The sequence below is a fragment of the Dysidea avara genome, chromosome 3 (genome assembly GCF_963678975.1).
Source record: "Dysidea avara chromosome 3, odDysAvar1.4, whole genome shotgun sequence".
NCBI lineage: Eukaryota > Metazoa > Porifera > Demospongiae > Dictyoceratida > Dysideidae > Dysidea > Dysidea avara.
This window is the reverse complement of record NC_089274.1, coordinates 43,381,437-43,406,731: the sequence shown is the minus strand read 5'-3', so window position 1 is coordinate 43,406,731 and position 25,295 is coordinate 43,381,437. Positions and strand designations below refer to the sequence as shown.

General features: G+C 38.4%; 1 protein-coding gene and 1 pseudogene across 2 annotated transcripts; both read right to left on the bottom strand.

Annotated features, from left to right (window-relative positions):
- Positions 1-1,319: 1,319 nt before the first annotated feature.
- Positions 1,320-24,845, bottom strand: LOC136251106 (TNF receptor-associated factor 2-like). 2 transcript variants are annotated; one of them, XM_066043491.1, is made up of 10 exons: positions 24,503-24,845; positions 20,803-20,836; positions 20,613-20,717; positions 20,391-20,558; positions 20,257-20,328; positions 14,525-20,199; positions 14,344-14,478; positions 13,780-14,224; positions 13,690-13,723; positions 13,522-13,641 (listed from the first exon to the last, which is right to left on the bottom strand). In XM_066043491.1, exons 1-5 carry the CDS (start codon positions 24,646-24,648, stop codon positions 20,272-20,274), a joined length of 510 nt encoding a protein of 169 aa, XP_065899563.1. In that variant the 5' UTR covers positions 24,649-24,845; the 3' UTR covers positions 13,522-13,641; positions 13,690-13,723; positions 13,780-14,224; positions 14,344-14,478; positions 14,525-20,199; positions 20,257-20,271. The 2 variants fall into 2 exon arrangements, with proteins under 2 accessions (XP_065899564.1, XP_065899563.1); XM_066043492.1 differs by lacking the exons at positions 13,522-13,641; positions 13,690-13,723; positions 13,780-14,224; positions 14,344-14,478 and adding an exon at positions 1,320-1,532 and having other exon boundaries at positions 20,125-20,199.
- LOC136251105 (TNF receptor-associated factor 2-like) lies at positions 10,715-13,407 on the bottom strand (annotated as a pseudogene).
- Positions 24,846-25,295: the final 450 nt, after the last annotated feature.

The following is a 25,295-nucleotide window of genomic DNA, read 5'->3' as shown; positions in this document are numbered from 1 at the left end:
TATGAGAACTATTGGTGTATAATTCTTTGGTTGATCTGGCAGCCAAGTAAGTGTCTTCATCAAGACTGTATGTCTTATTCATCATGGCCACCCTATTGGATAATATAAAGACCTGCTCAGCCACTATATAGAAGGACAAATGCAAGGTATAGCAGCTATAGTTCATTCAGCAGGATGATTACTGGACTCAGCAGATAACTGGATGACACTTAGTACTCCAACTAGCAGAGACCTCAAGCCATTTCTCTAACATGGCATCACAAAAAGCCTCAGTCTTGTCATAATTGTACATATTTTATGATGTCAAGTGTTCTTCTGGATAGACCCTGTAATCACTCTCCGTTGAGCATGCAGCAAAGTGTGGAGTGATATAATTTTGGAGGTTTACTGAAGGGAATAAAACAAATATGACATGTGTGGATACAAAACTCCCATAGAATCAAATATTGGTGTGTGAGGTAGGTATGTTGTTTCAACAGCCATAATGTACATTCCCTTAAACTGTTATAAGTGCCACTAATACTATCATACCACTTATACACACTCACTCTCAGCAAAAATAACAAAAGAAATGCTACAGTGGTATAAATTTCACTATAGCTTAATACTTAATAATGACCTTCATTGAACAAGCAGTATGAATGAATATAAATTAATTGAGTACTAGCAAGCTGTTTGTTGTAAATCCACATAATCTTATTGTCAAAGAAACAATTGTAGTTATTTTATATAATATTATTTGAAATGTTCACATCCATGTTTGGATGCAGTATATATGTGATTGTTGTGGTTATGAAATATGACATGCTTCAGATCAGGAAGTTAACCTAAACCAATGCAGGTGGGCAGCTCATTATTCATTACAATCATACATGCACCTGACTGTTTTATTAGTTAGCTACTTGTATGCTCTATTAGAGTATTATTGATCACCATCATACTGATATTAGAAGTGAAAGGGACAATTATTAAAACCACTTCCCCTGACATTGGGGTTAGTCTTCAGCCCATCTTCCTTTATGCCTAGTGATGTAAGCAAGTTAGTTTATAACTTCTATAATATAATCATTATGCATCATTATGATGGAATAATGGTGAAAACTGACCAAATTTAGGCAGTGAGACATAGCAACAGGCAAGGGATCGAAACAATTAAATTAATAATCAGTGGCCTATATGTATGGTTTAATACACATCAGACCACTGCACACAATCTGGTGTACATGATGTTTTTACATAGACAGTAGAAATGGGAAGTTTGGGCAACCCCCCCTCCCCTCCACCTTCAATGATAATAAAAAATTGATGATATACTCTAAAAGTCAACCACTCTAATAGAACAAACTCAGTCTGCTTCCTTGTGTCAGTGCTACTTCTGATTCCTGGCTTCAGGAGCTAACTGTCCAATCCAAGTTTGGTGACTCGCTGAACTGGAAAGCTCCACTTCTGGCAGGTTTTCATCCTGGTTAGCTATCTTTTTATTGAGCTGCTTCTGATACTCTACCCACTACTGTCAATTTGTGGAGGTGGACCTACAACAGCATAATTAAATGGCTGCCCTGTCACATTGACTCAGCAACATTACACTTATCAGTTCTTTATAATAATATTATTCTGACAACTATATTATGCTCAAACAATTGCCCATTTGTCATGTTAGTAGAGCAGCTAAGCAGCAAATTTTGATAAAATTGTTCACTTTGTGATAAAAGCACCAAATTTTCTATGAAAGCTGAGTAAGGTATACTAAATCATTTGAGATATGGTGTACGTCAAAATCATTGCCTTAGAGCATGTTTTGAAACTTTTAAGGGGGCAAGCAACTATGTCCTATGGCTTCTGTGAATAAGATTATGTGTTTTATATGAAGCTGTAAAACCAACTGTTCTCCACTTGATGAATAACACATGTTGTAGTTGAGACATTGAACTTCTGTTTAGTGCAAATCTGATTGATGAAATATGTACAAATTATGGCGTGGTTACAAAACACTGTAATTTTAATACTAAAATTGATTCTCCTCCTATATATAGCTAATTGTGAAACTCCCCAAAAATTCTTGCAGTGGCTTGTAATAACATTATCTTTAAAAGTATGGAAAAAGATTTTAGGAATGACTACTATGGCTTTAAAAGAGGAAATAACTATTTTTCATAGAAAATTTAAAGAGTTCAATAGCTCAATTGATAAAATACTTCAAAAAATTACTTCCATATTTTGTTACAAACATACTAATAGGTAGCAGATAACAAAGTCTAAGAAGCGTAGAATTAAAACTGTGAGACTAGATCCAAAATTTGTAGAATTCTCATTCTTTAGGTCTAAAATACTAAACTGAGTCATAAAGTCAGTACTTCTAACTGGAGATGGTGATTTTTAATTACCACAAACACAACTGATGCAAAAGGGGATGGAAAGCAAGCACAGCCAAGATTTTGTGTGTGAAGCCATAGGAATTAGTAGCACACCCCCTTAATGTAGGTTGTAAGCCCATTTCTAGCTAGTCTGGAAACTATGCAAGTGGATTAAAATCTTCATTTTAGCTTAAATCACATGAATGTACTTCAAATTTACAGGTGCAATCAAAAAAATCAAAATGTGATAAAATAACCTGTTTTTAAACACTTCTAATGGAGCCAATATTTCAGTGTTAAAAGTACAGGCACAATCCAATAGAAATAATATATTGCACATCTATGGCTTTGTATACCATGAACCTTTGTGCTTCTTAACATAGTAAGCTAATGACCTGGACCTTGATCAGCTTTTGGATATAACTTGTTTATTCAGATGTATTAGTACTTTTATGGCTTCCTTAATATATTTTCTATTGATTCTACTTTTCGGGTTCTTTGAACATGATATGATTGTTAATTTTAATGGAAATAGTATGAATTAAGCAAATGTTGTACCAAGTTTGGTGCTTTTATCAACGTGAACAATTTTTTCACTTGGCTGTGTTTGCCGACTTGGACAACCACCAAGCCTATGAAGCATCTCAAGCTACCATTCCACCCTCTATTCTACCAACTCCATATCAGCCAGACATTGTTGTTTACAACTCACAAGGTGCTTCTATTGCTAAATTAACATGTCCTAGGCTCTATCCATCATGCAATATCAGCACACAATAGGAAACAATCCAAGGTTGAATATTGCAATTATTGGCAGAATTTGATCAACTATACTTCTCAAGTTGCTATGAAACCATTGAACTTTCAGCACTTGGTCATTATCAACCAGCCTCTACTGGGATTTTTCATCAAATTTTCAAACCCTGCTATATATTACAGTCAAAAAGTCATCTGCTTAGATGATGCTGCCCACCAGAGTATTCTATCCTCAAAGAGGATATTTCTGGCAAGAAAATATAAAGAGTGGCTGAATCCAGTTACTGAATCTGTAACTACTTATTTTTTGTATGACTACACCCTTGCCATGCCTCACAGGCCTTTTTAGGTCATGCTTGTGGTTGCATTATCCGAGGACTCACCTTAGGGACTCGCCGATTATGCTCTTAATTTTACCTATTATGCTATGCTGCACTGCTCAAAAATTTACCTATTATGCTTAAATTTATGCTCAATACTTACCTATTATGCTCAAATTGTGCCCAATTATTTATGCCTCAGTTCTCATGCTCTGCTAATAATTTCCAGTTTATGGATAAATAATAAGTGGCTGAAGCACAAACTTACTTGTCAAAATGTATATCATAGAAAAGATCGATATACTCTAATAGAACAGTCAGCTATATGATTGTTCTATTAGAGTTACTGACTGTTCTATTAGAGTATATCGATCTTTCTGTGATAGCTACTTTGATAAGCAAGAATTCATACTATTACACAAATATTCTACCTATTATACTAGCATTATGCTCAATGCTTTCAGGCACTTATTATGCTCATAATTATGCCAGCATAATCGGCGGGTCCCTAACTCACCCACATTTGTTACTTTGTACATCTGTTAATTTGTACAATGTTTTCATCATTCCATTAATGGTTGTTTCTCTCTCTGTCATCTTTGTAAGTAACTACTAGTGAAATTGTCTAAATATTGTCTCAGAACTCCTAAAATATGATTTTTTCCTGAGGACCATCATAAATGACATCCATACTGGCTCAGCAGGGGCGGATACAGAGTTTTATAAGGGATGTAGCTAACATGGCCAGGAAAGTAGGTAGATAATATAAAGCAAAGGTAAGCTATAGATATTTTACATGTATCAGGACTAAAATTTTTGATGCAGAGTAGTAATAAATCCTTTCTAAGTGATCCACATCAATCACGAGCAGCATGTAGGGTTCAGTGACAGGTATGAGCTCAGCTATTTTATTTGCAAAAAAAAATTCTAGACTGTTCTATTAGAGTATTTAACTGACTACTTTATTAGAGTATCCTGATCTTTTGTATGGAATTTTTTGGAGGGGGTATGTGCTCCTGTGTCCCCCTCTGGATCCACCACCGTTCAGTGTATATGCTTGTGTTTTCATTGTCAAAGTTAGTCCCTACAGTCCTTTGCCTGCTCCACCATCCCTGCATTGCTCCAATGCTCAGGAGGACAAATTTTTTTAATAGCTAGACAATAGGTCACATTAGAATGTAATTTCCTTAGAATGTTCTAGCTAGTTAATGATTTCATTCAGCCACCAATTGTGGTAAGGAAACAGCGTAGAGATCTTTAATTTGATAGTATATGTGGTATAGTATATGTGGTATAGTGTAAAACTTATAATACAACTTGTAGTATCATATTATAACTTTTTTCCATGATGGTTGACCTTTATTGGTGATTGATTGATAATTATTTTAATCTCTCAACAATTGGCAAAGCCGTTCTTCCTTGTTGGAGTAACAAAATAAAACACATACAGATACAAGGACAATTAAGTAAGCAGGACAACACAATCTACACAAAACAAAACAAAAACAAGAACAAAAAAACAGAGATTAAGTTTACAGATTGGATAGTAAAAATGCTATGTAAAAATTGTTGTATGTGCTAATTTTCTTTAGCTCTCATGGAACAGAATTCCACATTTAAAAATGACTTGATGATTTTTGAGTGAAGGACAAATGACAACGGGTAGAATTTGCAAAATACACTGGAGTTCTGATGCCATAGGTGGTGTGATTTCCAGGAGGGAAAGTGGAATACCTCGGACAGAGGTATACTCACTGTACATAGCACAGATGCAGCAAAATACATCAAGCTGGTAGAATTTCATCCGGAGATTGAAAATTAGTCGAACCAGCCGCTAAATACGTTCCATGTACCCCTGGTGTAATGATGTGCCCCAAGCTAGAAGAGCATAATTTAAATGAGACAAAACAAGTGACTCCAAAGGAGCTTAATAAGCTCTGCAGGGAGCACCCGCTGGTTAGAGTTCACTAGATAAAGGTAATAGGACATTTTTTACAAACCTTGGCAACATGATCTTTCCAAGTCAACCAGCAATCAAAATTAGCCCCAGATATTTTTGAGTGCCTGTAGCTTTTAAAATAATGTTGTTGATTGTAATATCGGGCAATGAATGAGATAACTTCTGATGAAGTAAACAAAACACATAACACAAGACCTACCTGCATTGAGCTGCATTCGATTGTCCACAAGCCAAGTGTTTATTAGTTTTATGCACTTGTCAATTTCATGCCCCACCCCCCCACCCCCGGGCGTCCCCACACCCCAGGTGGGGATTTGACATTGCTTCTTGTCCCCACCCCTGGGGCAATTGACAGTTGTCCAATTCACAGACCGATTTTTGGTAGTTGCATTTCTAAACAATAAAAATCGCACTTGCTATAATTTTACTAGCTACAGGGCAGGTTTATTACTATAGTTGCATGCATGAAATATACGCTTAGTCATCCTTGAGGTGTTGTCAAATCCCCTACTATGGGGGTGGGGACATAGTGGGGATTTGACAGCCAATTTTGCCCCAGTAGTGGGGAAATTGACACCACGATTTTTCAAATCCCCTGTATTCCCCCACCCCCCTGGGGGTGGGGGTGGGGCATGAAATTGACAAGTGCATTAGTTGATATGCGTAGTTCAGTGTTGCAGCAACCTGAGCAGAAGTAGGCCCAGAGCAAAATGAGAGTGGTATCATCTGCATATTGCAATAAAACTCCCTCAGGGATGGTGGAAGGTATATCATGTACACTAGGAAAAGTAAAGGGTCCAAGGTACTCCCTTGAGGGATTCCTCCTTCATCAGAAAACTGGCAGCCATGTTTGATGCGATGATATCTAGCAGTCAAGTAGTCAGCAAACCATTTCATTACAGTCTTGGAAAGGCCTAATTGTGAAAGGTTTCTGAGCAAAATACAGTGATCCAATGAGTTGAAGGCCTTATGTAAGTCCAAAAGGCATCACAGACTGAATCACTTCTATCCGGTATATCCTCTGGTGACTTGTTTTTGCTTAATTCTATAATCTCCCTGAGGCATCATGTAGCTAAATCAGTAGCCAAAAAGCACTGAAAACAAGGTATATGTGACTGAATTCGACAAAACAAGGCTTCGATGCACAAAGCTTTGTTAGGAGATATGGCGACTTTAAGTAATCATTGTGTAATAACTTCCCAGTGCCTACAGCTGTGCAAGCAAAATTTGCACCAATTATTCATCTATTTACTAGCTATCACTGAGTGGGTGTATAAATTTCAAAATTTGCCCTGTTTTGGGCAGCTTTTTTCGATCGGGTAATAATATCACAGGTGGTAGGGTGGCAGGGTGGGAGGGTGGTAGGTGGGCTTAATATAAGAGTATAAAATGAAGTAAGAAGACAAATGGAATCCAGAGGCCAAGTTTGGGCTCTCCATGGCCCTCCATGGCTCTCAAATCACTTCAAATTGACTGAGAACACTATTGGCGAGCTCTCTGTGAAGTACCAGCTCACTACACACCATTATCACAAAGCCATGGCCATTTAATGGCGCCAATCTCCCACTCATGGCCTTGACAGGGTTGGAAGAAAGCTGCTACAGAAACCAGCCTTGCCAGTCCTCAAGGAAGCACAGTGTGGAATATTAGACCGGTAATCCATTTCTGGTAAAAACGTAAGTTTTATTTTGTGTGTGTGGAAGCCTGGTTATATGAAATCCGATCACATATATCAAATCAAAGATTCTAATAGATCATACATTATAGAATAACTGTGAATAATTCCATTAATTTCATGATTGTTAGGCCACACCTATTTGAAAAGTTGTTGCTCGGGCCCGACCAACCCAGATTTTTAATCAATAAAAGAAAAAATAAGATCACGTGACACATAGAAATTAATTTCTAATTGTTTCAAAATGATCAAGACACTCACATAGAACAGTCAGTGGGTACAATTTTGATATCAAAAGTAATGTCATGTGTAGGTGTAGATCACTTGAAGCCAGTGTTCCCCACCCCTAGCTAAGATATACTAAAACTTCAGTGCCATCTATAGTTAATTCATTGAGCTATCTATGTAACTAGACTAGCTTTGTTTATAACTATTACATGCATACATGTGTACATGTGTGTGTGTGTGTGTGTGTGTGTGTGTGTGTGTGTGTGTGTGTGTGTGTGTGTGTGTGTGTGTGACTCTGCACCAGCAATGCTGTTTAAGTTAAGTTTGTGCTAGATCCAGTTCTTTAGACTCAGGACCCTGTTATTGTCAATAAGGTTATAATGTGTGTGTGTATGTGTGAGTGCGTAGTGGGGGTCAGTATTTTAAAAGCTACATTAAACTCAGTGCCTCCTTGTGGTAACCCCTGCACAGTTCATACAGTTTAGTGTGAACTAGCTAAAGCTGATTTACAGCTTGGAGTTTTGTGGTTTTGAGCACAGGGTGCCAACTGATGGTATCACTCTTATCATACCAAAATTGCATGTTCCCCTGCAGAGGTGGAGCCATCTTTTCTGTTAGTATTTGCATCTTGGAATGTCAGAACTTTGCTAGATGTAGAAGGTTCAATTGAAACTGCTACACAAAGTGCTGAATCTGTTACAGAGGAGTAAAAGAAGTATTGTATCATGTAGATTTAGCAGGACTACAAAAGACCAAGTGGTTTGAGGCAGAAATGTATATAGTGGGAGACTGTGTTGTTTTATCATCAGGAAGGGCAGTGCCTAGGGAGTCATCAAAGAAGAGAAGGTGTAGCTCTAGTTCTATGAGGACCAGCAGTAAAAGCCTGGAGGGCTGGAGGTAGTCAATGGAAAGTGTGGAGATTTAGATTGATTTCTGTGTGGTAGAAGGCTGCATGTGCTTTCTTATGATACACTTACATTTCTGCATACAAACAAATTTGGCAACATCCTAAATCACAGAAGTGGCATTGTATTGATTATGTGATCACGATTCACAATGGACTACCAGAGAAAATGTTTAGATGTGTCTGTTATGCGTGGAGCTGGTTGTAATAGTGATCACAGGTTATTGAAGGCAAAGTTTGTAGTTGGTAGTAAGAGGTATTTTAGAAGAACTCAATTAAAGGTTAATGTGAAGAGGTGAGGTGTTTCAAGTCTTCAAGTGTATAGATGACTAAGGAGAGTTGACAGCTAAGGGCAGATATTTGATGACAGTAGATGAGTTTTTAGGGACAAAATGGAATGATGATGGCACCATTCAATAAAAGTGGTGCACTTTCAAAGGTGCAGTGAAGTGGCTAGAGCAGACTTTGGACAGGAGACAGCCTGATTGGTTTCAGCTACAGGATAGTGTTACAATGATCAGACCATTGATTGAGAAGAGAAACAAATTGTATAGTTTGTGGCTGAGCACAAGTGAGAAGATAGATAAGCATAAGTTTGTTGTTGCTCATAGTGATGCATGGAGAGCCATAAGGCTAGCTATGGAGGGATGACTTTTGTGTAAGGCTGAAGAAACAGAGAGAGGGATACACAAGGGTAAAGCATAATGGAGGTGTATTAGAGGTATTCAGAGGGGTAGAAGAGGTATGCCGGGATTCAAGTGAGATCTAGTATGGTGAAGGATGAAGAAGGAAATGTGTTCTTCCAGTGTTAAGAGCAGAAAGGGAGACGGAGGAGGCACTTAATATTCAAGTTGAGTTTTGTGTAGATGAACTAGGTGAAGTGAGATAGAGACCAATCAGAACTGAAATGGAGGAATTACCATCAGTATATAGCATCCAGGCTCAGTAGAAGAACTCTATAGTGCAGTACGTAGAATTGGTAATGGAAAGTCTGCTGGTGAATCAAGTATAGCTACTACCAGAGATGTTGAAGGCTACTTGTAGTCAGGGTGAATTTTTAAACACATTGCTTGAGCTAGTGCATGATGTGTGGAGAGAGGATCATGTTCCTAATGGCTGACGGGATGCTATATTTCTAGGAAGGGTGACCTTATTACCTGTGATAACTGACAGAGAGGTATTTGTTTGTTGAATGTAGTGGGAAAGTTGGGGGCTAGAGTTATACAAGAGAGATTACAGAAGTTGGCTGAAGATGTATCACCAGAATCACAGTGTGGCTTTAGAAAGAGTAGAAGTTGCAGACATGTTTTTGTTGCCATGGGAACATAGATCAAAAGCCTTCTCTATCTTCATTGAACTGAAGAAGGATATGATTCAGTTTCAAGGGAAGCATTGTGGTTAGCTTTAAACAAGTTACGTAGGTATGCCCCAGCCATTGGTTAACTTAATTAGATCATTTCATGAAGATACAAAGGCCAAAATTAGGTTAGATGGAGTGGATTTAAATGAGATCAGTGTGCAGAATGGGTTGAGACAAGATTGTTGTATGGCTCCGGTTCTGTTTAATTTGTATACTTGCTTAGTAGTATAAAGATGGCTTGCTAGAATAGAGGGAGTAGAAAGTACAGGCTTTACAGTTCATTATATGTAAGACCAGCGGCAGTTCAGAAGATACACTAGGAATGCTATGATAAGGTGGTTGACTGAGTGTTTACTTGCTGACGATGGTGTTCTCCTGGCATCATCAAGGTCTGGTGCTGAGGCTGCTGTATGTGCATACCAGCAAGTTAGCAAGAATATGGTGCAGAGTGCTGCATCCCTTTGATGAGTCACAATAGAAAATTGAACTAGGATGATTCTGGGAAATCTCCAACAGACAGCAGTGGTCTGAGCACATCACAATGGCAGAAGTGAGGAGAGGGTGGGAGACAATTGTAGAATGAAACAACTAGAATGGCTTGGTCGTCTGGCAAGAATTGCAGACAACAGGATGCCAAAGAGTGTTTTGTTTAGTTGGTTGTCTGAGCCCCAACCTAGATGTGGTCAAAAGAAAAGGTGAAGGGATGTTATCCGTAAGGACTTAGCCTACATTGGTGTAGATGAGAACAAGTAGTATGAGGAGGCTTCAAGATCCAGCGCAGATTGGAGAGAGTTGTGTCATAGTAGCTCAACAAGATGAGACTCAGGCAGCTCAAGTTCAGCCATCGGCAAATAATGTAATGTGTGAAGTGTGTAGTAGAAAATTGAGAGAGAGACAAGAAGAGGCACAAGTGTTTACATGACTGTGAATGAGCAGAGAGATGTTGTGCAGTGTCAGGTGTGTCTAAGGTGGTTTAATAGCAAGGGAGAATTGGCAGTCTATAGGTGCAACTTACTGGCTGGAACTTGATATGGTTTTTCTTGCTGTCCCTTTTGGGACAAGCATGGCCATCTTTGGCAGCTTATCAACAGGACAGTGATGGTGGCATAAAATCCATTTGTATAATTGTACCTACCTGTGCAGTTATGTGGTGCATATAATATTATATTGAAATAATGTAGCTCAATTTTAGTTACAGTTTGAGTCTTTATGGATGCAATATGTTGGAAGTGTTCACAACAGCTTTAATATACATCACATCATCTTTGACATAACTTGGGTTATCAAGGATTAGCAGTTTAGCAAATTCTGGACAACCACTGGCAACATTCATATCTGATTTTGGCCTCTGGAAACTGCTTGATTGTATGTTGGGCTTGAAGGTCTGCACCAAATGCTTCTTTTGATCCTGATCAACAATAATCAAGCTCACTTTGTGCTACTGAAGTAATGGATCATACTCACCCCTCATCAAAACAAAGAAGATTGAAAGATGTGTTCCTTCTCCAGTGCCATCACCATTAAGATAAGCTCTGATGCAAATCTTGTAACCATTTCTTCCTGTATAGAATGGTGGTGAGTAGATGCTGGTGATTCGACCAATTTTAGCATCACGAATTCTCCTCCTCATTTCTGGTATACGCCAGAGAAAAGCTCCATTGTGTGTACTGGCAAGAGATGCTTGTAATTGTAACTCTAGTTCTGAATGGTGAAGATTGAGGGCATTTACAGTACATTCAACTTCCAGCACCTTTTCTTCAACTTGTTTGATATAATCCAGTGGATAAGAATTGTTGTATGGCACCAGTTCTCCACTCCTTGAACTTTGCATAGAATAATCTCTCTTGATCTTCTCAATTTCACCACTGATCACTTCAATTTGAGCACAGCTTTGAGTCATGGAATTCTTAGCAGTAGCAACATCAGTGAACAGCTTGCCATAATTTTGCTCCAAATTAGAAAGCCTGTCATCAGTAACACATACAACCTTACCAACTTGAGCCTTGGTCACTTCTGCTGATATGTGTTTCTTTTCTTCCACCTTTATGGCCAACTCCTTGATCAGCATTTTGTTTGCAATGTTTTCCTTTTGTAAGGTTTGGTTCTTCCTCTCCAGATCATCACACTTAGTCTCCAGTAGTTCAATTCTGCTGGTGACCAGTTGGTAATCATTGGTCATCTTCTCTACTGACTGACTCATCTTGGAGAACTGGACCAGTAATGGTTGTAAGTGACTGGCTAACTTGTTGGTGTCCAGTAGGTGCTCATGGTATTCTGTGTCTTCAACCTGTGCATGGTAATAGACAAACAGTTAAGTAGTAAGCAAAAATAATTTTTCTACTTTTCAAAGCTGTTCTGCTTATTAGAAAAGCTAACTCAGAAAGACTTAGTTCATGACTGAATTTTCTAGTACTCTGTCATAAAGCACAGAGTATGGTACATAGCTAGAACTTAGTAGCAGTTGTATAACAATTACCATTAAAAATTCTCCCTCAAATTTTGTTGTCATTAACAAACTCAAGACACACGGTGGTGTGTTGTGTGGCCAAGTAAAATGGAAGAAAGAAAACTTGGTTTTCACTGAAACTGCATACATAGCTCCACATTCCCTTCTCCCCAAAGCACACCATTTTTGCACTATAGCTGCCTGCAATGTATGTCAGATAACACACCAAATTTAATTGAAATCACACCAGCAAATATGAATGGCCAAAGTTTTGTTGTGTTTTCTTTGTTTTTTCTTAAAGATTATTCATTTTTCTCCTTTTATGCACACACACCAAAACTCATAATAAATGTCTACCTCTATCACTTAGAAATTTGATATACAATAAGTACAAGCAAATTTACATACTAAGACTGGTGCAAATCTGTTAATGGATCATTATTTGCATAAAAATAGATTTTTTGTTATGCCTACAGAGCAAATCACTTATAAAAATAACTGGAAATTGGTTGACTATCATAGCTCATTCTTTTTAAGTTTACAGTTACAAGGAGAAAACCAATGTGGCATAAAATCATGGGTTCAAAATACTCTAATAGAACAGTCACCAAGAAGTAAAAAGTACATGAAAAATGTCAGAAAAAGTTGACCAGGATTTGAGCCAGAAACACCTTACTTCCAAACACTTCACCATTAAACCACTGTTGTCAACTGTTAATTTCTACCTTATATATAAATGAAAAACCTACTCAGTAGTAAGATCTTTCAGCGGAAATTTGAGATTGTTTTGGAACATTCTATGTGAATTGTAAATAGAAGTGCTCATAATGCACAGTATTGCAACAAATATATAATACAATATAAGTCAATTGTAACTTCTGTCTTCCATAATCAATTAATTATCATTGTACATAAGACCCCAAAGTCAGTATATAGCTAGCTAGCTAGCCAGCTTTGGTAGATACAAAAAAATTAATATAAAAAAGTGAAATCTGTGCAAAAACAGCCAAGCTGCAAAAATGGTGCGGCATTCAAAAGCCCAGATGAAACAAGTTGTGAAGTGGTGGCCGAGAGATCCTGCAATGCTATTAATGCCAAGTTTAATTTGGTATTAATGTCATTGCAGTCATTTCTTGGCCACCGCCTTGATTTCACAGCTTTTTCAATTTTTGAAGGCCACACACAGCTTAGTTCTTTTTGCATGGATTATGTATAAATTCTAGAAAATTCCACAGGAATAACGCACCTTGATTGCGGACAACGTACCAAGGGGATTAGACACCGCATAGTGGGAGCAGACGGTTGAGATGCGGTTATCCGCGTAGGCGTACGCGGACTACTGTTAGTACCCCGTTTGGGACCACTTGTACGCGGATGTACGCGTCTCACCCGCGATGAAATCCGTACGGTGCCATCAATAAACCGCCTAGTTCTCCGTAAGCACCTATCCGATGTCCACCAATGAGCCTAAAGGGTCACGCTGGATCCTACGCGCGGGCCGCTGTGTCCGATAATGAATTCAGTTTTTGTCACGTGAGAGCATAATTTAAAATGCATAAATTCCACAATAAAAATAAAAATGTCTTGTTCATTCTTTTACATAACATTCTTAGCTCCATGCACTCCAACGTTCCAGTTCTGTCAATAACAAAAGTAAGATGATGCAGCTACACACTACACATGTACCTTGAATAACTGTTCGAAGCAAAGCAAGTTCAACCTGAAGAAAAACATACATTACAGTGTATCACAAACTGCACATTACTATACACTAACCTAGCACATGCCAAAGTACCAGATGTGAACACTACTTGTGTGAATAGTTCTTTGTTGCAAACACGACAACACCTGGAAAAAGCCTATACATAATGGAAAGAAAATAGTTACACACTATCAGCACGTACCATAGTCACGTGTCCATCAGCTACCACTGTTTACAAGTTGACTTTGACGTTAGCAGAAAGTGGAATATCCATTAGAAGTTTCTGGGTAAGGTAAAGAGTTTGTTTTGTGGTTGATGTCTGCCATCATGTGCCAGAGGGGTCATCATACTGCTACGATCAGCTTGCAACAATCTGGCTTCCAAAGACTGGCTTAATGCCATAGGATTCTGTTAACAGTCTCTGGTGTTTCAGTTATTGAGTACTTGACAGCTTATTGCAAGTAGTGGCAAGGAAATTCCATTGAGATGCTAATGCTGTAAAATATCTTGTAGGAAATCCTAAAAGATAAAGGCAAAATCATTTGATAGCACTGAACTACTGTTGGAAAGCTGGCTAGACAACTGGTACACAGAGAAACACATTAAATTATATCAAGCTACACTAAAACAAGTCTTACCATGAATTTGAATAGTAGGTAACTAAAATCCTTACGACAGCCAAACAGCCCACGGTACGATTGCATCCCAGCAACATAGCAGATATTGGGCTGAAATCATCCACTAAGGGCACGGTGCAATAAACTGCGACTACACTACAAAACAGTCATGGCTTACCAACCAAAACACAACTATACTTACCAAAGAGTACATACCATCACACAGCTTAGTGTTCTAACAGAAGAAAGCAGACTAGGACGGTAGTTCTCTCTACCCGGAATGTCTGTTATAATACATAAAACAGTTATTAAAAACAATACGTATTTCACCGTATCGATTGGCGAAAACAATCTGAGGTGTTTGACACGATGGTATCCTTCACATCTAGATCTGCTCAGTCAAGCGCCATTACGTCTCAGCTGCCAAGCACCCAAAAACCCCCAAATTCCATGAAAGTATCGTCGCAATCATTGGTATTGAGTAGCGCCAATGTTGCGCCATGTTTAACCCTAGTTTTCTTCAACAATCCGGCTGCGTTAGACTGCTTAGCGTCAGTATCCAATCACTTCCGTCAAAAAGAAGCCGCACGTGATTTTGATGATCAAAGATGGTTTGTTGTGCGCACGCCTCCACCAGTTAAAAGGTGCGCATCTGTTAAAATAATTCCAGAACAATCTTTAGACCTCGTGTGGTACCTATCATTCTGCTACTGTATTGTGTTCAAGTATTGGACGATAAACGGAAGAAACAACCATCTCTTCGTTACCGACGTACTGAGCTAGCGGCTAACATGTAGCTATCCTCAGAGTGACTGACACATCCGACGAGATATCCTGTTAGATAGTATACTCTCCGTACCCTCACTAGAACAAAAAAATGGTGAGCCGACCTGTATTTAAGTCTTTGGTGAACTCAAGAGGTGTAAACCTAACCCACATCGTAATTCCATATATGTATCTGTAAAGCAATGAAGAAAATAGGCCACTTCAAAGACATTCTATGTTTGATAATATACAAATTAACTTTGTACTCATGGTTTTTAGCTTTCAAGATATCTCATTTTATGTTATTACAATGCTCACAGTTTTATAAACTGCAAGCTTTAGCTCTGTACTCATGATTTTCAGCCATCAAGATGTCCCATCTTTTGTTGGCAAGTCCTGTCAAGACGTCCCATCTTTAGGCAGGAAAAATCAGTGGGTACATAGCTGTTTATCAATATCAGTGTTATTACGGTGTTCGCAGTTTCAAAGCCGTACAAGCTTTAGCTCTGTACTCATGATTTTCAGCCATCAAGATGTCCCATCTTTTGTTGGCAAGTCCTGTCAAGATGTCCCATCTTTAGGCAGGAAAAATCAGTGAGCACGTAGCTGTTTATCAATATCAGTGTTATTACGGTGTTTTCAGTTTCAAAGCCGTACAAGCTTTGGCTGTGTACTCATGATTTTCAGCCATCAAGATGTCCCATCTTTTGTTGGCAAGTCTTGTCAAGATGTCCCATCTTTAGGCAGGAAAAATCAGTGAGCACGTAGCTGTTTATCAATATCAGTGTTATTACGGTGTTTTCAGTTTCAAAGCCGTACAAGCTTTGGCTGTGTACTCATGATTTTCAGCCATCAAGATGTCCCATCTTTTGTTGGCAAGTCTTGTCAAGATGTCCCATCTTTAGGCAGGAAAAATCAGTGGGTACGTAGCTGTTTATCAATGTCAATGTTATTACAATGTTCGCAGTTGCAAAACGGTACAAGCTATAGCTCTGTACTCATGATTTCAGCCATCAAGATGTCCCATCTTTTGTTGGAAAGTCCTGTCAAGATGTCCCATCTTTAGTCAGGAAAAATCAGTGGGTACGTAGCTGTTTATCAATATGTTATTACGGTGTTCGCAGTTTCAAAGCCATACAAGCTTTAGCTCTGTACTCATGATTTTCAGCCATCAAGATGTCCCATCTTTTGTTGGCAAGTCCTGTCAAGATGTCCCATCTTTAGGCAGGAAAAATCAGTGGGTACGTAACTGTTTATCAATATCAATGTTATTACGATGTTCGCAGTTGCAAAACGGTACAAGCTTTAGCTCTGTACTCATGATTTTCAGCCATCAAGATGTCCCATCTTTTGTTGGCATGTCCTGTCAAGATGTCCCATCTTTAGACAGGAAAAATCAGTGGGTACGCAGCTCACTGTTTGCAGCTTTGAAAACATGAAAGTTTTCAGAAATCTCAGCTATCAAGATTTCTCATAACTATTTTGTTGGTGTTTCCTGCCATATTCCTGGTGTGTGGGTGTGCGTCTGTGTGTGTGTGTGTGTAAGTACTTAGTTGATTTACCAAACTGGATTAACATAAGTGTGTATGAGATAGGGTGATTGATCTTTACTACCCTAAACCGGAGGAGCTCATGGTTCGCCATGTGTCATAGCTCTACGACATTGCCTGCAGGACCAAACGGGGCACTGAAAATATCATCGTCCATATGGAGTCCTTTGACACTTTTAAGTGGGTATGCATAATGTTCGTAGCATTTGTTTATTAGTTACGAAAGCCAAACAAGTGTTGAGTAGGGTTCTGGGAACCATAATCTATGGTTCCCAGAGTCCTTTTAAAATAATTAAATTCAATAATTTTTAGCATCACAGTTGAATGGTTTGAACAATTTTGGAGACCATAAGATGTTTGATGTAGCATGACCAGCCTCCTCTGCAAGATGTTAATTATATATCCACTGATATTGAAAATGAACAATTTCCTCTTTACTGTGCATTAATCAGATCAAATGCTTATAAGTATTCTTTAATGTTGTGACTGTGTAGCAAGATTTAAACTGCCCACTTGTCTGGCATGTGGAACTCCAAGCTTGTATTAGTGGCATAGTTAAAACTGTGAAATGGAGCTGAATTGTGGGATGGTATGCAGGGGTGGTGGGAAAAGCCCACAGTAACTGTATAATATGCTAACTATTATTCATATGTACTACCTGCTGAAAGTAAAGCAATTGTATAACAATGATTGTATTGTAAAGCCGTGTCCGCCACATCATTCCTTCCAGCATGTGATTTGTCCATTATGTGTTTGTCAGGTTTGATAATTAATGAATTGTACATATACAACACTTATACAGGTCCAGCAGTGGTGCTTTGTGATATGCCGAGGATTTTGCTGAGTTGGACACATATGAGGATTTTGCTGAGTTGGACACATACGAGGATTTTGCTGAGTTGGACACATACGAGGATTTTGCTGAGTTGGACACATACGGCTATTGAAACTACTACATATTGAGTTGTTTGTTTCTGTTTGCAGGCTAAATGAACTGTCACAGTGAAGTTATCGTCATAATAATTATATATGTCACCTGTCTATGCACATACTGGACGTGGTAAAGGTATGCAACTGGGCTAACAACTTTGCCATATGATTGAAGCTAGCCTATAACAATGAGCTGCTGTCAAGTTGGACAGTACATACCATAAACGGGAAACACGAATGAAAGAAGTATAATAATTTATAATTGATTAATGCATGACAAACAATGTTCTGAGTGTCTTATTGAAGAAGGGGGGATGTATACTGTTACGAAGTTAGTTTAGTTACTTGGTCCATGAAGCCACACTTCCCATGATGTCATAGCTCCAATTCAAGTATTTGTTAATATGACAGCTTTTATGGTGAGTTCTACCAAACTTCAATGTACTATTCATGTCCCACTCCAGGTAGGGTGGGGAATACAGCAGATTTGAGAAGGTCTAGTGTCAAATTTCCCAGTACTGAAGCTAAAACCCCACTATATTCCCACCTCAAAAGGGGGTTTCTGAGGGGAATTAATTTATCAAAATGATTTTTGACCGCCACCATCAAAAGCTCCAGGATGTAGATGGTCAAATCCCCAGTAGGTGTATCGGGATTCCGGGGGTGGGGCTAGCTTTAAAAAGTTGATGTAGGTATATTGTGCCATAATATGCCACAGAACTGCAGGTCTGGCACTCTTGCAGCTAATGGTAACCGCACCCGCGGTACTTGCCACTAAACACGAGTGCTGGGGTATAATCTGTGGCGAGGAGGGGTCTCATGCTAGCTGATGCATCATGTGCAAAGTGTTTCCAGCACCGAGACACAGTGGTCGCCTGCTTTCAAGTGCCCAGGCTCCAGTTTCACCATTAATACCTAAACTCCGGCATCGATACTCCCGATTTTTCTTATCAGTCGTTCATTGGCCTCTATGTGTCCAGGCTCGTGATAAGCATTTCGTACAGGTTTTGCATCCAATGTTCACCTTCCAGTACCTGACTGGTAAAGTGGACAGTAGTGAGTGCAGGCCTCAAGCTATAACGCGCATGGGCTATAATTCTGAATCTGTGGTTTTAGCCCTATAGATACATCATTGTGGGAGCCTGTAGCTACTATAATTATCTACCCGTTACTTCCGTCTTGTCCGCGTTGTAGAATAAGTTGCTTTGCGGGTATAGGCGTTGTATCCGCGTAGTGGAGGAAGCCATTAGGCGGGCACCGCACGGGTTTACACCCGTATACAGTCCGCCTCGGTCCGCCAAGTGAAATGATTCGCGGACAGCGTCCATTCCGTATACAGTGCTAGTATCTCCTGTGTTCTATGCCCTTAAAAAGCCTATATCACAGTCATGTACTAGTGCATACTGTAGATGTAGCTAAGGAACATAAGCAATTTTATGTACCAGTATAAAGTGTGTGCAGTGAAGCAGTGAACTGAAGTAACTGAGTAAGTTATTTACATCTGGATAATAATAGTGTACACGTGCATGTGTAAAGACTATACAACCATTAGCCATTGATGGCAATATGTTTGCCAAGTAGAATAAAAAAGAAAACTGAAAAGTCTTATGCATACTATCAAGAGTATGTATAACTCTTGATACTACGGGTATATATCATATCATGTATATTCCCAAGATGGTACAAATAAGTTGATAAAATCAAAAAAGAATTGACTGATGTTTTATAATTTTTAAAGCTTTACAGCACAAGTGCTGAAGGTCTGTAGGACACCTGGTCCTACAGTCTGTTTAAAGATGTTATATCAAGTGTGTTTGAAAAGTTGGAGAAAGGAGAAAAATCCATGACTGGGCCAAGAAAAACTTACTACCACTACCAAATACAACCTGCCTACAAATTATATGGACTGTGGAATTTCTGCAGTTGCAAGATCACACTTAGTGTTGGTCACATGTGCAATCCTGTGACATCCTGTGACATATGTGAAAGCTCACTACAGAAGAATTGCATTATAACTGATCACCCAACCTACAAACAGACCGGCTGACTGACTGACCTATACCAACTTACCAATCTACCAATTACAATTCATAGCATTTCAACTATAACAACAACATTGTGTGGCCACAAATTTTTTTTTAAAACAGAGTTTGTTAGGCTATCTGCAGTCAATAATAAAGTTTTTAGTGTTACTATGACTACTAACTATACAGCTTTCAGTTTTCAATACAGTGCATAAGAGCCTGCAGACACTTGGAGAAACTTGGTACAGTGGGAAATACACTACTCTCAGATTGAGAGGTGAGTGATTCAATCCCAGGGAAGAGGTGTTAGTTATAAGCTATTAGGAACACACTGCTATGAAGCACTTTGACTGGTCCATTAGGATGTTTAGATGTTCTATTAGAGTATATCAATTTTAACTGTGCTTCTGGAATTACAATTTCAGTCTAAGGGAAGGATAAACCCCTTTCAGCCAATCGAGAGAAGGACTTTAGCTTCCTAGTCCCCACCCACCCCTCCTTGCACTGTCTATAATACTCACTACATCACCAACCTCAAACGACACATCCTCTTCACCACTACAAGGACACCTGATCCAGGTACACTCCCTCATCACATGATCAGTAAACTACAATAATACATTACAATGTAACATAGTTCATTGTAACTCTACAATAATCATTACCTTAAGTGCTGGCATCTACTGCTGGCAGAGATGACAGCTTCTCAAAGCATTGGGGCAGTTATCATCATGTGCCTGTTGAAACCATTTTGATCCATGCAGTATAGTCCAATATGATGTATGTGGCTCTCCCTCACCTCTTGATCTTTAAACAATAGCTTCTTGCCGCAATTCTTACACTTCACTAGTCGTTGTGGACACTTATTCTTCAAGTGATCTTCTAGTTTAGACAGTAATACTCTATCACCACATCCAGTGTTCCTACACTCCACTGTAATGTACTGACAACTTGACAAGTGTTGATCCTGTTGAATAGGGGAATGGTAAGGTGTTCACATATGGTAAATGAAATGACCTACATTTAACTCCTTGAATAGTCCCTTCCATTCACATCCATTTTCAAAGTTTTCACAAACAACACGTAAGCTATTGATCTCTTTCTTAATAGCACAATCAGGCCATGCCTATCAGTACAATAATAAAGACTGACCTCATGCACATAATGTGTGATGAGTGACATATTATATATTGCATACAATTAGCACTTACAGTGTCACTAGGATCAACTTGACTGGTTGAATGTCTAAAGCAATAATAATGTACATTTAGCTTAGTTCATGCTGTGGCTAGTCTTGCAAAAACAAGTCATGTGGAACATAAAATTTGCATACTCTTTCAAACTTATGTGAATCATAACTTTTGGTGCCATATTGTACTATACGTAGACATACAAATGTAAACCGTTATTAAAAATTTAATTGGCTTTTAAGTTTATATGTGATAGTGTGCAGTTGGCGCTACAATTTTCACAGACAACTGCAGTTTGGGTCAGAAAATTGTCTTGCTATCGAAGCAGTTTTCATGCCAAACAACTGGCTTCACCAAGTTTGTTATAAAAAGTTTGCATTTGTGCCTATGGCAAGTTTAATGCAAAGATACATGTATATATAGAGCAGATTCAGCAGAATTGTTTTTGTAAAACACGCATGACATTTAATTGGTTTATGATTTATAACCAATTTGTACAAATTTTGGTGGGAGAAAATTTTGTTGATTTAACTCTAGTATTTTTGCAAGTCGTACTATATTCTCTCTATAAGGTTTGCTAGAAATTTACAAGAGACTATTGTCAAATTGAAGTCAGTTTGCCACATTCACCAAAATTTTCTCTCACAAACTTTTTGTATTGTATGGTAGTCAACCTAAGAAAATTACCACTATTACAGTACCATTATACTACTATTACCAGTATACAATTGTTACATTACCATGCTATAAGACAAATGCTACATGCAAATAGCTACATGCATGCAAACACTAGTTGCGGCTGACCAACTTCAGTGACTGTGTAGCCTTCCATTGAAAATGGTGATAGAATATTCCATAAAATTTGTTAGGATTAAAGTTCTAAAGCATTTTACTATGTATAAATTTTATCCTCATTAATGGATCCCTTTACTAGAGCTAGTCAATAGCCTTCTTCCTTGTGGACATACACCTTTGTTCCCCTTTTTGGATGCACTCCCACATATTTCATAGTCCCACATGTCTCTAGGTGGTAAAGCGGTGTGGCATTAGAACAAGTTCATTTTGAAAAAAATTACAAGAATGCCTTTATACAATCACTTGTGTGATAACTAATAAACACAACAAACAATTTCATGGAGGAGTCTAAGGGGACTTTGCACTGTACATTCTTCTTATTAGGGTTCATAGAATATTTGTGCATCGTGCATAGTACCCTCAAAACAACAAGCTTAAAGTTACTATCCGCATGACAAAAAGTGTGACATGCAAATGTGACTAGATGGCATGGATCAATATTTGACGACAACATCATAATGTATATAGTCGTGCATGTTCATATCAACCAGTTAACACAGATAATAGCTATAACTACTATGACATTATTTGCAACACAATTTAATGGAAGAATATAGCCATACTGGTATATACCATACACATACCTTATGAATATTAAAATCGTACAAGTATTTGTAGGTGAAATAAATACTGCTAAATAGCAGTCAACAGGACTAGTACAATAGAACTACGTACACAGTGCAGAATGACTGACAGCAATAACATTCACTATGCTGCTACAACTGTATATGACATGAAAGAGGAGGCAGTGCAAGTGATAAACAATAGTAGTAGTAACACAAGTCAAGAAAAAGAGAGAAGCACCAGGAGCCGGGTATTACCATTTAATGGTATAATATATACCAGCAATAGCTACAATGGTAGCAGCATAGCTATATACCAAAGGTGTCATGTATGTAATTATAATAAGCAATTTAAAAGTATCAAGGAGGCCATTGAGCAAGCAGCAACCATGTCGATGTAACCAAACTACCTGGAGAAGTAATAAGGGGCCAAGATACAGTAAAAAGCAAGCTCACTTGTAACAACTACATAACTATAACTGATTATTCAGTTGGAGATATGTTTTATGCATGTAGCTAATTACCAGTTGCATTTCAACCCGCCCACAGGCAACAGCTGCTCATTGTGCACAGTCCAATATAACCAGCAGCTCACAGAGTCATCTTATGATGGGGTCTTATGATGTCATCACTTGGATGTCATATATGTAGAGCTCCATATGTACATTAGCCAAGAGTGGCTCCAGGAATTTGGTTTCCATTCCGTTGTATGCACATTTATTTCTAGGGGGCCTGGGGTATTCCCCAGGAAATTGTATTCTGAGATTAAATCTGGTAAAAATTTTCATCAAAAATCTCTAAATTTAAACATATAATTATTAGGAATTGTATGATAATTATAGGCTGCATGCTTCTACTTGTTTCTGCTAGCAGTGGCGGAGGAAGTAGTTGATATGGGGGGTGGGGGGCTGACCAGGGGTGGATAAATGAACTGAGGCATTACACTGTCTCTGGTTTGGTAAGGTGAGACCAAAAAAAAAAAAGGTCACAGCCAGCTGACAATAGTTGCCCACCTCACCAGCGACACATTTATAGCTGATAAACTTCCTTACATAGGCCACTAAACACTGCTCTAATACTGTGACTACTTTATTAGAGTGACTGCTCTATTAGAGTATCTCAATCTTTTACGATTTTCAGCCCCACTCCAAGAAGGATAATTTCAGCGTGATATCATTCTGAGGGGAGGTTAGCCCCCCATCAACAGACCGAGGGGGGCTTCAGCCCCCTAGTCCCCCCTTTTCCGCTGTCAATGTCTGCTAGCATAGTATCAAGATTAGTGAAGAGGTGGAGCTATGTGAAGTTTGATTACCATCATGGTTCCCCCAGGAAAAATTAAGGTCTGAGATACAATTTTAGGTACAGGTAAATTAAAAAAATACAAAATGTGATTGTTCTATTTACTGCTCTATTAGAGTATTCCTTTGTTATGAATATACCTTTGCAAATCCGAATATTATATATGTGAGAGGTTCAAGTAAAATCCAAATTTTATTTTTTTTAAACAAATTTGCAGATTAAAATTTAGCATTATGATGTCATTATTATGATTTCACCATTCACAAATTTTATCAAAATAAGTTATGTTGATACGACATACCTAAATTATATAGTCTAATTGTATTTTTTAAAATAAGTTTTTAAAATATGGCAATAATACTTGGATTTTACTTGAACCACTACTCACATATATAAACATTATTTGCCTGAATCTCGCTATGACCAGCCAGATCGGAAGCCGCAGAAAAAAAAACTTGGATCTGCTACTTAAGGCCACTCCAAATTCAAGCTATTATTTGCCTAGCACAACCATAAAAAGCTGCTTTAAAGCATGCTTAAGCTTGTTCCTTCGTTTTTTAAGCCATATTTTAAAAACTTATTTTTAAAAATACAATTAGACTATTTAATTTAGGTATGTCGTATCAACATAACTTATTTTGATAAAATTGGTGAATGGTGAAAACATCATAATGCTAAATTTTAATCTGCAAATTTGTTTAAAAGAAATAAAATTTGGATTTTACTAAATACCACAAACGTGAATTTGTGCTGACTTGATAGCACTGCTGACACGTGAGCTGACACTGTTGCAAGATGGCTTTTACTGAGCCTGTACAAATACAAGAATAACCGGAAGAATACGGAATAATGGAATATTTAGAGCTGGACCAGATGCGGGCGGTGAACGGGAATCAGAGAATCTATTTGGAGTGGCCTAATGTATCCGATCCTCAGTACATTTCTGACTTATACTCTTGCACACAGTCGCAGTCAGTGGGGCATGATTATGCAACCAAACTAACTTTGCGTCTTCAAAGCAATCTTTACAGAATCGATGTCCGGTCTCACTGGTTTGTATGGGGTCCTTCAACACCAGTCGACAATATGTACATTTCAGTCCTTCATGAACCTCCCCTCCTCCTTGTAAATAGATTTGGTGTCCAGGCATATTCCAGCGGTGTTGACATGCAGTCTAGGAGCTAAATTACACAGTTCAGTCTTTCCGGGCCAAATTTTAGTGCACTCAACACAACTCGCGACTCAATTTACGGACGTCGGCTCCAAATCTATTCAGCATCCGCAGTATCAATACTGGCAATAGCTGCTTTTCACAATCTGATCAGACCAGCTCTATTTATTAATATTCTTAGCCTTGTCAATGATGTAACCTTCAAGGGACTTTTACCACATCAGGCCAATGCATCAGTGTGACCCTCAGCGCCTGCGGTCACTAATTAGCTACCTTACCAATTAATTCATTATTAAAAAATAATTTTTTTTTTTTTTTTTGGATTAGTAACGTACTATAAATCAACAATAAACGCTTAAACAGTGGGCAGAGAGGCAAACTCTGCCCAGTCCTGGGATGATGCCATTACAGAAGCAGCATTACCACGTTGAACATCAATGGCAACCTTCTGAATCAAAAATTGGGTGGCCCTATTATCACCCGACTAAAAATTAAAGGTCACTTTTCTAACAGACATTTAAATTGTTATGTTACTTTTACTAACTATATACACCGATGCCATTACTAACTATACTGATGCCACACTGTGACACTAAGCATAGGTTGATTCTGAATTAATTGCTTAC